Source organism: Merops nubicus, unplaced genomic scaffold (genome assembly GCF_000691845.1).
Source record: "Merops nubicus isolate BGI_N331 unplaced genomic scaffold, ASM69184v1 scaffold38634, whole genome shotgun sequence".
NCBI classification, from domain to species: Eukaryota; Metazoa; Chordata; class Aves; order Coraciiformes; family Meropidae; genus Merops; species Merops nubicus.
In genome coordinates, this window is record NW_008604243.1 from 10604 (window position 1) to 25055 (window position 14452).

The window sequence follows — 14452 nt, forward strand, 5'->3', positions numbered from 1 at the left end:
GAGGTCTCACCAGGGCAGAGTAGAGGGGCAGCAGGACCTCCCTTGTTCTGCTGGACACACTTTTCTTAATGCGCCCCAGGATCCCATTGGCCCTCCTGGCCACAAGGGCACATTGCTGTCCCATGGAGAACTTGTCCACCAGGACTCCAAGGTCCCTCACCTGTACTGGTGCATTTTATTGTTCCTGCCCAGGTGCAGGACTCTGCACTTATTCTTGTTGAATCTCATGAGGTTCCTCTAGGCCCAGCTCTCCAGTCTGTCCAAATCTCGCTGAATGGCCGCACAGCCTTCAGGGGTATCAGCCAAACCTCCCAGTTCTGTGTCATCAGCAAACTTGCTGAGCAGACACTCTATACCATCATCCAGGTCGTTAATGAAGATGTTGAACAGGACTGGACCCAGCACTGATCCCTGAGGGATTCCACTAGTTACAGGTCTCCAGCTGGACTTGGCACCATTGATCACCACCCATTGTGCTCTATTGTGCAGCCAGTTCTCCACCCACCTCACTGCCTGGTCCTCTGTCTCATATTTCCTGAGCTTGCTCAGAAGGATGTTATGGGGAACTGTATCAAACACCTTGCTAAGGTCAAGGTAGACTACATCAACTGGTCTCCCTGCATCTACCCATGCAGTCTCCACATCATAGAATGCTATCAGGTTAGTCAAGCATGATTTCCCCTTGGTAAATCCATGCTGACTAGTCCTGATAACCTTCTTCTCACAATTTCCACATACGTAAAACTCTTTAAAAGTTGAAGAGAAGGAGAACCCAAGCAAATAAGTAGGATGGAAAGACTTTTAAAATAAAGTAGGATTGCATAATAATCATGACTACTAAAGTTATTTGCCTAGGTTTTATTCTGGCATTATGATCAAATTTTTAACATCACTGGACAAGATGAGATAGCTGGCTTTCCTCTTCAGTGTTTTCACTTCAGGTTTCTGTGACTTGTTTCACCCCATCTTAGTTTAGCTTAAAAGTAATGCTTTTTAAAATGCTATTTCCAAAACCCAAATGTATTTATATGCGAATGGGAGCATCAGCTTCAGTCTCCACAATTTCAAATGTTTTTTTTTTTTATTTTTATTTTTATTGAGTACTTTAATTATTTTATTCAAGGAGAGAGTTGAGAAAAATCCTGCACAAACTGTAACACTATATATACTTATTCCAATTTTCAAGGCAATTATAGAAATATCAGAAAAGAAATATTCAAACTTATAAGAAAGACTATTTGGAACGCTCACCTTTACTGAGACAGCAGCTAAGCACATCAAAATGAAAGGAGGTAAAAAGCCCAGGTGGGACAACAATTTAGACATAAAGCTTTACTTCTGATGTGTTTTTAAATAATGAACAAGCAATACTGTTTTTTGAGCTTTATACCAGGAAATGTGTTACATCACTACTACCCACTTATGGTCAACTCACAATTATCTGTGTACAATAACTTGAAATTAAAGGTACTCTGCACCTTATTAAATTATTAAATTTATTAAACTGCAAGTCTTCAAAATACTAGAAGATTTCAATTTGACATCTTCTGTGGTACAGCATGCCTTGCTGTAAAACTGTAGTCAAAACCAAGAACAAATGCACAACTAAACTTCTGCCAAAATGTTGCAAGTCAAAATTACAAATTAATTCAAAAAGCTAACATTAAAACACCACACATAAGAAAGGGAAAAGGGAACATGGTATAGACTCGGGATTGTAGTAGCCTCTGCAGAAGTGGTGAAATAACTTCTTCCTATCTCTTGCTAAATCAAAATGTAAACAAATATTTCTTCATCCAAAATGTTTCATTCCTCCATAGCTAGTAAGCATTGCATAATAGAGATTTACCAAAAGAAGTCATGTAGAGAACTGCTTGTGTAGGAAAGGATCAAGTTAAACCTTTTGTTTCCTTTATTTAAGCAACACTAAGCTATTTTATTAATAGATGTTACCTTATTTTTCATGAACTTTGAGTGACTCTTGTAAACTTCTATTTGTTTGATTTCTTCTTCTCGGTCCTCTGTGTTCAGAACTCCATTTGTCTTTAACATCTGTATTTCATCTTCAAGATCTCTTATATTGCGCTCAAGAGAAGCTATTTTTGTATCCTAAGTTATTAAAAAAGAAAGTATTGAAAATTATATTAAATGTATATTAAAGCTTTACAGAAGTATATCTCTACTTGCATGAATATCAAATAACAAGGTAGGAAAAATAGATGGTACAAAAACAGATGGCACATATTGCTGTAAACCAAGAGTAATTATATTGATTTTAGCTTAAAGAAATGCAGAATGTAGACCTCTTTCACCACCAGAAAAAAAAAAAAAAGTGCACTACTACGTTCTCTTGCATGGTCTGTAAAGAATACATGCTGGCCAAAAATCCGTCCTTGTTCCTAGAGTTAGGGATGAAGGGAGAATAGAAGATGCCCTGTTTTCCAGGTGCACATAGCAACACACCTTGTTTGCTTTGCTAGCCATCTAAGCCTGGCTATTCTTCCAAGCCCTTAAACACAACGTTTAGCCTAGGGAGGCCAGTACATCATGACTGCAGGACAACAGGTCACTCAGCCTGAGGCTGTTTCCTTATTTCCATAGAGTTCTGTGAGCTGTCAAGAGGAAGAAATGTTCTCTCCACATAAACTTTTCCTCTGCTATTTCAGCCACATCCCTGAGGGGATTTAGCACTTTTTATTACGAGTCCCAAACCAAAGAAAACCACAACCACTAAAAAAACTCAGCACCATACTAAAAACATCAGTAATTTTTTTTTTGTTGAAGTTGCCAGTGACTTGGAAATGGATTAAATCTCTTTAGTGAGAGTCAGAAAGATTAAAAAGATGATTACACAACACAAACTTCTTGCATAATTTTCTGTTTAAAAGAGCATTGCAAAATGACTCATTAGGAAATCTGCTTTAGGCCCTATTTGCAGACATTTATTAGGAAGTTGAAAACATTGTGATTTAAATAGGCAATCAATTCAAGAACATGAAGGAGCAACCATCCATCAAAAATCAGGTTGAAGTTCTTGTTCGCTGAAGACAATGGAGGGGAAAAAAAACAAAACAAAACAAAAAACCACCACGCAACACCACCAAAACACAAAGATCAGGATATTGATCTAGAAAGCTGATTTGGAAAAAATAAAAATGGAATTGATCCTTTAACCAAGACAAGCTAAGCTTGAAGCACTCTGCTTAACTACAGCTTTGTTTCTGTTTCTTTTTTTCAAAGTTAGTTTTATTTTCCAGGGTTCTATGGGTACCTCAGTGCTTTCTCTAGGCTGCCTTAAAAGCAAGCAAAGCCAGAGCTCCTATGACACCTTCTTTCATAATACAACTAGGCAAATTTAGCAATTTAAGACACACGATAATTTGGTAGAAGTTCCAAAAAGCGTCTGGACTTCTGGTGATAAAGCAAAAATGAAACTCAGATTCTTTTTGAGGTTTAGCAACAAGTGTTACAAATCCATATGGAATCAAAGCTATGTAAGGACTAAACAATGGCATTTATAAGGCACACTATCATTTCTCTAACACTTTAGCTTTTATCTTTTTCACCAAGAATAAGTCTTAGACGGAAAGAAATTTTCTTTTATTGTATTCTTATTTCTTACATTAATTAATAGTGGTTTTGGAACAGGAAATATTTTAACTATTTATTTTGCAGTACAAAAAGCTGTTCATAAACAAGTGAAAATATTCATAGTTTGAAATCCTGGACATCTTCCAAGGTCTGATAGGATTAGTATTCATAATACGAAAACTAAAGTTTGCATTTTCCTTACAAGTTCCACTCCCAGAAAAATTCTACTTAAAAAATAAGATTTAGTTTACAGTATCTGAGGTTCTTCAAGATTTTTCTCCCAGAAGCTGATGCTCTTTCACCAAGCACATCAGCGTGTATACAGATCTTTTTGACTAGAGTACCTGAGCAGAACATCCTGACCATACTTTATGTGTTTACTAAAGAAATAAAGAACACATTCCCAGCCAGTCTGTGTGGGACAACACAACTCAAACAATGGTGTTTACTGTAGTTAAGAACACTATTTTTTTGAAGTTAAATAAAAACTTATTTGTCCATATATTGTCCATTATTAGTGAGTCAAAAACAATAATTCACACCATAAGAACTGTGTGAGAGGATTCTACCTGCAGTGTGAAACAGTCCCATAAAAATTACCATTAGAACTTCACAGCTTCTCTGCAAAGTAGTGTCATCTGCACACGACACACGATGAATGAAAAAGAGCTTTCTCATGTATCTTCATTAATGTAAGTATTTAGGATATAGAGAGTTTGTTTAGAAAAGTAAGCTGTCACGTATGTCATGTAATATTTCATTTGAAGAATAATAGTGCAGATTGACATAACTAGAAGGTATGCATAGAAATTATCCACACTGTCATCATAAAGTCAGAGCAATTGAGCGTCAATCCAAGTTAATCTGAACTACACAGGAAACAAGTATTTGCCTTGGTCTTCAGTGACACGGTCTCTCAGGCCTCTGTGCTTAATGAGAGGATTCAAGCAAGAGGACTATTAACAGTGAGGACTGAGTCAAGGCTTACTTGCAAGAACTCTTACAAACCCATGAAACTCAACAGGCTGCATCCAAGGGTGTTGAAACAACTGGCTGATGTCCTTGCACGACCACTCTCTAGCATCTTCAAAAAATTCATGGAAACTGGGGGAGATCCCTGACAAATAGAGAAAGGCAAATATTGTACTCATCGTCAAGATGAGACCAAGAGAACAAACCAAGGCACTACAGGCTTGACAACCACACTTTTGTTCCTTGGGAAAGTTATGGTGAAGCCTTCCTGGAAAATATTTTCTATGAAGGAAAAGTTAACTGGGAACAGTCAGTGGGGATTTACTAACAGGAAATCATGCCTAATCAAATGGATCACATTCTGTGAGAAAATGATTAGATTTGTGGCTGAATAAAGAAGAGTGCGTATCATTTACAGCTTTAGCAAGGCTTTGGACACTGTCTCCCATATTTTTGCATTCAGCTTAATGGATCATAGTCTGGATAGACAGACAACTAGCAAGGTAAAAGACTAGTTCTATGATCAGTCTTATTGGGTAGTGGTTAATAGGTTGTGTTCTACCTAGAAGCCAGCTACAAGAGTACCATGAGGTCTATACTGGCAGCTGTCCTGTTTAATATCTTCACCAGTAACCTGAAAGAGGTGATCAAAGTGCTTGCTCACAAAGCCTGTAGATTACTGTAGGCAATACTACTCTTTTGTGAGGTAGATAAAAACTTATTTGCCTAAATCTTTTCCATTGTTAGTGAGTCAAAAATAATAATTCACACTATAGGAACTGTTTGATGCCACTAAAATCACAGAATTTTAGGGTTTCAAAGAGACAATATTTCACTCATAACCTGTATTATGATTCTTAGCACCCTTAATAAATAATGTCTTACTAATCAGAAATTACTTTGCAATACAATTAATTGTAGAAGCAATTGGATGTGTTTCCCAAAAGTGGAATGACTTCAGAGCTTCTTTCTTGGCTTTTTTCTTCTGCAAATAGCCAGATAAATTGTTCATGAACAAAGTAATGCAAAAAAAAATAATTTTACGGTTGCTTTTAAGATCTAATTAATTTTGTTAATGTGTAAACAAATTTTCAATAAAATTCAGTTCCACCAAAAAAAAAAAATCAGAAAATCATGATATTGCAACTGTAGTCAGCAGTGGAACATGGAAATAATCTCATTAAAAACAGTTAGTTGAAAATTAGCATCAATGTAAAAGCACATCTCTTCTGTGAAAGGCCATGCCCTCATGAAATAGTTTTGTTCAATCACACAATCATAAACCACAGCAAATAAACCATAGCAGAACTATACTAATACAGGTATTGTCATACCTATACAAGAAGAATGGTTTTAAAATGAAGAGCAGGATAAGGACATGCTTACAGTCACACTGTTACCAGGAAATTTTTCTGTAAATCAAATTCCTGATAAATACACAGTCAGCTCCCTCCTAGACACTAAGAAAATCCAGAATATAAATTTCACTTAAACAAATAAAAAATAAATCAGTCTAAGATAATAGGGGACAAGAAAGGGGGAAAAAAATAAAAAATCTTGTCAATTTTTGTCTACTGCTAACACTGTGGAAATGGAAAAAATAAATCTAGCCTACTGCTGAATGTAGGTTTATTCACTTGCATCACACTGCAATATACCAGTTTTCACTGGCAGGTATGTTTCTGAGTTGCACAATTATGCAAATACACCATGGTTCCTGTCTGCAGAGTTTTTCAGTGTTTTAATCCAGACAGATTACACCAATGATGTAAAAGGCTTTAGAATTTTTTAATAAGAAACTTCGATACAAAGGAATTTAAAATAGAAGTTGAAAAGAGCTATCTTCCATGACAGCAAACATACTTTCATGCCATATAGGCAAAGTAATGCTTTGGAAGAGGAATACCAAACCCCTCCATGCATCTTACAAGTTTCCAAATTAACTGCATCCCCTTTCAGAAAAGGAGCTCCAGCCAAAAGAGAAAAAAAAAGTGCGAGACGCAGAGGAAACAAAATAAAAAGAATTCTTGGAATGTGAAACTTGCTGTTACTTATCTGTTACCTCACTAGCTGTTTCTTTTCTGGAAAATATCTGATACTGAAATGCTGATGATAATCTTAATCAGCACTCCATGTCTTCCTTTCTTGAAGATTATGTTCAAGGAGAAAGAGAATTCCACCAAAAAATCAATTATAAACCACAAAGGAGATGACTGGAGATGCAACTTTAAAACAAAACGAACCCCCCAAAACCACCACAAAACCACCACCACCACCACCACCTCCCCTCCAATTCTCCAAGACTTCCAACCAGCTTTTAAGTTATATGTCTATTTTTAATATAATCATGAATCTGGGTTTTTTTAAATAACAACTTTGCAAGTTACAGTTAAATGCAACTTAAATTAGTTAGTATGCTAGTCTGACATTATTAACATGACACACTTCCAGTAGCAGAATCCTAAAAATGTTATTAATACTTGTCCACAGAATCAGCATTACTTATATCATAGAGAAAAGGCTGTATGAATGATCATAAAAAACAAGTAAACTTTCTATTAAATGACCAGTCATTCATATGATAGAAAATAAACATTTTTAAGATATTAAATCTTCTTTTTACAAAACATTTTTCCATAAACTTTTTTTAAAAAAAAAAGAAAGTAAAAGAAAAGGTTGTGAGGGAATTAAAAAAAGAACAGGGAAGAATTCTCATTAAATCTTATCATTTGGAGAAATTGCATGAAAAGATAAATATTTCAAGAGAATTTTAAAAGCTATCAAAGTTTGTGCAGAACAATAAATTGTTGTAGCTCTCAAATACTATAATCAAATCAGCTTGCTTCATCAGACTTCATTTTAGAAATTTCCTACTCCTGTTACTGAAGATAAAGACAAAAGCTAAGCTTCACTGCACTTTAGAATTATTTTGCACTGAAATATATTAATACTCATATGACCTGTTATGACCTCATCTGGGAGTAGTTCTCATGATATCTCTGGAGCTACATGTTTAAGACTCTGGCTTTTTGTACTGCATTAATATTTTACGTTTGCAAATATAACATGGCAGAAATAATTTACAGCACAGCCCGTTACACTCTTTAGAAAGTTTATACATCACAGAACAACACTTAAGCTTTATGAGAAATATCTAACACAACTTTTTGGAAGCATTTTCTGTACTTTTGCCTTATCACAAGTTTGAACTCTCTGAGGAAAACCTTATTTTTAATCCATCTCATACCATGATTTCAACTTTGTAAAAATTAGTTTTTCTATCTGTAGAAAAATTGCCACTGTCAGTTTTGTGTTAACTTTTGGAACAGAAGCCAGAAATGTCACAAATTTTGAAGACCAAAACCTGTTTCAGAATAATTTATCAAAAACATCAGTGATGACAAGACAGAAGAGAAGCCAGACATCACCTTCATTCACGGACTGCTCAAGGAGTCAAAGGCACTGTTCCCTTATGTATGAACACTACAGGACTGGCAATCCTGCAAATACACCAGACAGTCTTTTTTTTCCTTTCTGGACAACTACTAGAAATCAAGGAATCTTGCAGGTTCAAAGACCATACAGACAGCCTAGAGCACCCAACGGGTACTGCCACAAGGGAGCTGAGTTGACTTACAGGATAGAAATTTAGATAGCTTTGCTTTCACTAGAAGTTTTGACAGAATAGGCACATTCCCACAAAATCTTCTGATTCAGCTGAATCAGCATTTTCCCACAGAAAACTTCAACTGGAAAACTTTCAACCAGCTCCTGTGGCACAGGGTCTGGCAATCTTTCTGAAACCAAAATAGGAACAGATGCAATATTTCCTTCAAACCTCTAAGATTTTAGCTGCATTAGCAGCATTCTAAAAAACTACGTGTGTCTGTGTTGACTCACAAAGAAGATTCCTTTGCTATAGTATTAAGAGAGCAGCTTAGTATTAAATGGTACATCTGAGTTCTACAATAATGCAACATGTGTGCAGATCCTTCCAGTCAGACCCTCTAAATCTGTTAAAACACGTAAGATTACATAGCTGGATTTGTGATATAGATCAGTGTACTCACCCTAATCTATCCTCTCTTTCCAACAGTAATGGATACTCACCTGGAGCATTGTGTCCAGTTCTGGGCTCCCCATTTCAAGAGGGACAGAGATCTACTCAAGAGAGTCCAGCAAAGGGCTACAAGGATGGCTGGGGGACTGGAACACCTGCCCTATGAGAGGAGGCTGAGAGACCTGGGGCTTTTTAGTCTGGAGAAGAGAAGACTTAGGGGAGATCTAATTAATGTGGATAAATATATACAGGCTGGGTGTCAGGAAGGAAGGGGCAATCTCTTCTCACTTATGCCCTGCAATAGGACACGGGGCAATGCACACAAACTGGAGCACAGGAAGTTCCACCTCAACATGAGGAAGAACTTCTTTACTGTCAGGGTTCCAGAGCACTGGAACAGGCTCCCCAGGGAGGTTGTGGAGTCTCCTACCTTGAAGGCTTTTAAGACCCGTCTGGATGCATTCTTGTGTGACCTGCCTTAGATTAGATAGTCCTGCTCTGGCAGGGGGGGTGGACTCGATGATCTCTGGAGGGCCCTTCCAACCCCTAACATTCTGTGATTCTGTGATTCCTCATCTCCTTCGCTAGAATAGTGTTGCAGATACTCCGTGAGAGAGGTTAGAGCTATTTCTATCATGGTCCTAGCAGAAAATCATCTCTTTTGAAACATGAAGTAGTATGTGTCCTGATGCTGAAGAAAATAGTATTCCACAATGGAAAGGAGACTAACTCTACAAATTAATTTCCACAATAATGTCTTGTGAATCTTATTTACCCATTCCTTACAACAAGAATGCTATAGTACGTTTCCTGAACACAAGGCAGTGGGAAAGGGCAAAACTTTTGTAAATAACACATAATTCCAGCCTGTCTTACAACATAATTTGAAATGCTTGATAAATTTAAACTATGCCTGTGAAAAAATCAATAAGCATTCAATAAGCAATCAGAAGCAAATATTTGAAATTTCACATTCAATAAAACTCGCATTTAAAGGCATATCTGCACACATGCTAACAACACAGCATACATGGCTACTCTGACTACATACTTTTCTCAGCTTTGTAAATTTAATACAGAGAATATTCAGGTTTATTTTTGAAGACAAGGGAAAGTGAAAGTTCATGCGTTCTTAACAATAAGAATATGTTGCACCGCAAACACGTATACACACTTTTATAGAACCAAACCCATACCTGAAATATCAAAGCTGGATCAATACATAAAGATGGCTCTTTCTGCAAGCAAGGTAAACCACAAATGTTTATATTTACTTTACATCTTAGCATTTTTAAAGAATTTTTAATTTTTGTTGATAGACTACATATATTTCAGGATGGAAAATATCCAACACATACACGAGCTTTATGGTCTATGTGTAGGCAACTCATTTCTGATTTTCTCTCTCAAGTAATAGCACTAATTTAAGCCGAGAACTGTCTGAACAAGATCATAGAATCACAGAACGTCTTGGGTTGGAAGCAATGTTTAAACATCATCTAGTTCAGCTACCCTATAGTAAGCAGGGACATCTTCAGATAGACCAGGTTGCTCAAAGCCCTGTCCAACCTGATGTGGAACACTTCCAGGGAAGGGGCATCTACAACCTCTTCTGGCAACCTGTTCCAGTGTCTCACAACCTTCATAATCAATAAAATTATTCCTTACGTCAAATCCTTATGCACCCTCTTTCAGTTTAAAACCTTTGCGCCTTGTCCTATCACAAGGCACTACTAGAAAGTCTGTCCCCATTTTTCTTAAAAGCCACCTTCAGGTATTGAAAGGCTGCAATAAGGTCACTGAAGGGCCTTCTCCAGGCTGAACAAGCACAACTCTCTCAGCCTTTACTTGGAGGAGAGATGCTTCAGCCCTCTGATCATTTTTATGGCCATCCTCTTGATCTGCTCCACCAGGTCCATGTCTTTCTTTTATGGGGGACCCCAGATATCTTTGTTAGCAGAGAGGACCTTTTTTTAAAAATGACAATATGTCAGGTAGGTATGTACAGACTCTCTGCTCTGATATTTTCTATGTATTAAACTATACAAAATTAAGCTCCTGAAAGCTTTCATTGATTAGTAATATTTTTAAACATTCTGGTGGCTCTTCTGTGAATACTATGAGCTCCATGATGTAACTTGCTGATTAGGGCAGATATGCCCTTCAAAACTTTTACGCCTTTACTAAATCCAGGATACAGACATCATATATATGCCCTGTCTAGATAATAGATCTTAGAGAAAGCCAGGGTGGAGGGCTAGGGAAACAAAACAATACAGTCTCTTGAAAGAGAGATGTCTTAAAAGAGGCAATGTGATTAAGCAAGTTTAAAAAAAAAAAAAACAGGCATACATGGGAAAAGGAAGCATACTGCCCCTCCTGTCCTCTGACTGCTTTCCAGAAGAAAGAAGGGCTTCTGGAGAAGAAAGTCTGTTGCAGACAAAGGAACAGAGAGGAAAGAATGTAAGGGCAAAGAACAAGAAGAAGACATGGGACATCTGGAAGCAAACGTATCTAATAGGCAAAACCAGAAAGCTAGGAAAGAAAGGACTGCAAAATGCATCCAAAAAGACAACAGATATCTTGAAATAAAGCAACATAAACACAAGGCAAGACATAGGATGTGAATTTTCTATCCTTTTTGTTTGTCTTTTTTTTAGATAAGCATACATAAGATAGACAATGGTCAAGGAGATAACAGTTAGGCAGAAAACACAATTGCTGTAAGAAAAGGTAATTACTTGCCAAGTTTTTACAGAGAGATTACGAGCTTTTCAGGATGGAAAAGGTAGTACAGAAGAAACGTTGTTTAGGAAAAAAAAATAACATCACATATGAGATGACGGGTAGAAGAAATGGGTACACTTCACTGGATGAAAGGGAGAAGTGGCTGGAAAAAGGGACAGAAATCATTCAGTAGTGGCAAGGAACAGAAGGAAACAGCAAGAAAGACTAGATGGGCTGAAGAAGGAGGGGAAGCTGCCTCCTGGCAGAGCCTGCAGAAGCCACAGAAGGGACTCAGACAAAAGGTAATGAGGCACGGGGGTGGAAGGGGTTGCATGTGGTAAAGAGAAATTTATACTGCTTGGAACCTCTGCACAGGGGAGTTTGCCTCAGATTACCATATGACAGGGTAATCCTCTCCCTCCTTCTACCCTCAATAATGTAGGGGAATTATTGCTTCCATGCTTGATCATTCAAAACAAATGTTCCACATTTTTTTCAAAACAAATGCTGTCTGAATTAAGACAATTTAACTTTACTTGAAAACATTCCAAAGCTGGAACTTGTAATGAAAACTGTTGTTTAATCATGTGTATTTCAACATCTTACATTTGTCCCCCTGCCTTTTATTTTTTTTTTTTTTTCCTTCCAATATCAGGGCTCTTTCAGACAGGACAACCCCAAAGGAGTGTGTATTCACAGGAAAGAACGAACTGTGTGCCTCAGAGCCAAAAGGCAGCTCTGAATCAGAATGCTCCAGCAACACAATTACAGCCTCACCCCTGACAAATGAAAGCCCTCCCTACAGAGATCAGACTTTTTAAAAGTGGAAAGTCACACTACACCCAGCTCTCCGGGGAGACAAGCAGAAAAGACTTTCCAGTCTTCAGGGACAGACACGTTCAGAGTGGCTGCAATTAGAGTTGTCACACATATAATTCATATGTAATGTCCTGCCTCCCAACCCTGCCCCTGTTCTTTTCAAAGAGTTTTGGTACAGAATGAGGAATTGAAAAATATTTTGCAACATAACCTTTACACTGTTAATAACCCACACAGAAAACCATAAATTATTCTAACACATTATCTCTGTATCCTGAAAGTTTTAAGTTTATAATTCTGATTATTGATAGAAAGAAACAAGTTTCTCAGCACATACCCTACTTTCTCATATAGTTAGGGTAACAAGTTACTGCAAAAACAAACGTTTCAGGTTCATACATAGACTTCTTAACTAGAATAAACAGAGAAGGTCCAAAGCAAATACACATCAGTAGATGGAACACTGAAATTGATGTACCTTCTTAGTTACTCATATAATCCAAACTAATTATTATTTATTAAAAGGCAGATACTGTATTTATGAAGTCCTGCTGTTTTTCTAACTGTGTATTTGCCACAATGTTCAGCCATACGGAACTCATTTGCTCATAACAGAAGTCACTGGCAAAATGAGGCCTTTAATTTGCACTTCCTTTTAAGACTGAAATGAAAGACCATCATTAATGTATTTCAGGCAGCATTGCCAACTCACAAATTATCTCGAGTCTCACAGTATTTTTCTTAGAGATGCACATTCCAGACTCAGAACTATGTGAAAATATCACTTTTCACTTTTAAAATTATTTTTTTATCTTGTGTTATTGTGGGGAAAAAGCCACAACACCTTAGTAATATTATCGAAAGAGGAAATTATATTCAGGACTGAGATAGGAGTTTCATCACACTTTTTGATAGCACTCTGCTGATTAAATTAAAATTTTCTTAGGGTAGTTGTGAAATGATGGCCAAGTAACCATCAACAGAAGCATTGTTTTTAAAGATCAAGAAGAAAACATTTTACATCAGCCTTGGACACTTTGTGTTTGCTTCTGTTTGTCAGTTTATTGCATCTACTTTGGCTCACCTGAAATTTCCCCTCCATCCCCCAAGTCCTTTTAAAAAGCAATATTAATTTCTCATTATTCATCAATGCTGCACATGACTCTTTTAATCAAGTGTTATTAAGAAAACAGACTGGGAGAAAGAAATACTTATTATCCCTAGCTTCACAACAAAATAATTTCAGACATAAAAGGAAGCATTTAATGATTTCATAGTAACAGTTAAAAATTGAGGTCTTGTGGGTTAACCCTGGTAGTCAGCTGGTGTCACACAGCCCCTCAGCTGGATGTGGAGCAACTCAGAAGAGTCTAAGTGAGAAGCCTCATGGGTCAAGATAAAGCCAGTTTAATATGTAACAAAGCTGCACATACAAGAAAATAAAATTATGGAATTCATTCACTACTTCCCATCAGCAGGCAGCTGCTTAGCTATTTCCAGGAAAGCAGTGCTTTGTCGTGCATAATAGTTACTTGGAAAGAAAAATGCCATAACTCTGAATGTCCTCCTTTCAGTTTCATTGCTGAGCATGACATTCTATGGTATGGAATATCCCTTTGGTCAATTCTGGTCAGCTGCCCCAGCTGCGTTTCTTCTCAGTCTCTTGTCAACCCCCAATCTACTTGCTGGGGTCGGGGAAACAGAGTGAGAAAGTGAGAAAGCTTTGACTCTATGTAAGCACCGTTCAGCAACAGCTAACACGTCAGTGTGTTACCAACACTGTTTTGGTCCCAAATGCAAGACACAGCACCATACAGGCTGCTATGAGGAAAAGTAACTTCATCCCAGCCCTACTCAGTGCACATGCTCATGCTACAAAAGTTATGTATGGGAAAACATGCACAGACCTTACCTTCATTTCAATAACTGTTTGAAGAGCCTTCGTCTTTGCTGGCTCAGGCTGAAGTTGGGTTCTTCTATGTAATTCCTGTGGAGGGACACGATAGAAATAAGCCTGACGACTCATCTTTCCATTATTTTAATCACTCATACACATTTAATACAATAAAATAAAAGTCTGACAATTAGAAGCATGTAACTCTAAATGCTACAGGTGCTTCCTATCTATAACCCCTTCAGCATCACTGCAGTCCCTATCTTATATTACAGTCAACTCTGACGGCACATGCGCTATTTCTGAAACCCCCATCAATAATTAATGTCAACAGTGACAGAGCCAGCAAGTAATCTCTTAGTCCAAATACAATGCTGCTGTTTCTGCCT

General features: G+C 37.3%; 1 protein-coding gene across 1 annotated transcript in view; it reads right to left on the bottom strand.

Moving 5' to 3' along the window:
• The window catches only part of LOC103771646 (ERC protein 2-like), a gene marked incomplete at its 3' end in the record, with an annotated part of 20049 nt that extends 5854 nt beyond the window's left edge, over nt 1–14195 (bottom strand). Inside the window, exons 1-2 of the mRNA XM_008938948.1 lie at nt 14082–14195; nt 1954–2109 (exon numbers count right to left, since the gene is read on the bottom strand). Coding sequence (XP_008937196.1) covers nt 1954–2109; nt 14082–14195 — 270 coding nt within the window. The remainder of the gene's footprint in view (nt 1–1953; nt 2110–14081) is intronic.
• Nucleotides 14196–14452: the final 257 nt, after the last annotated feature.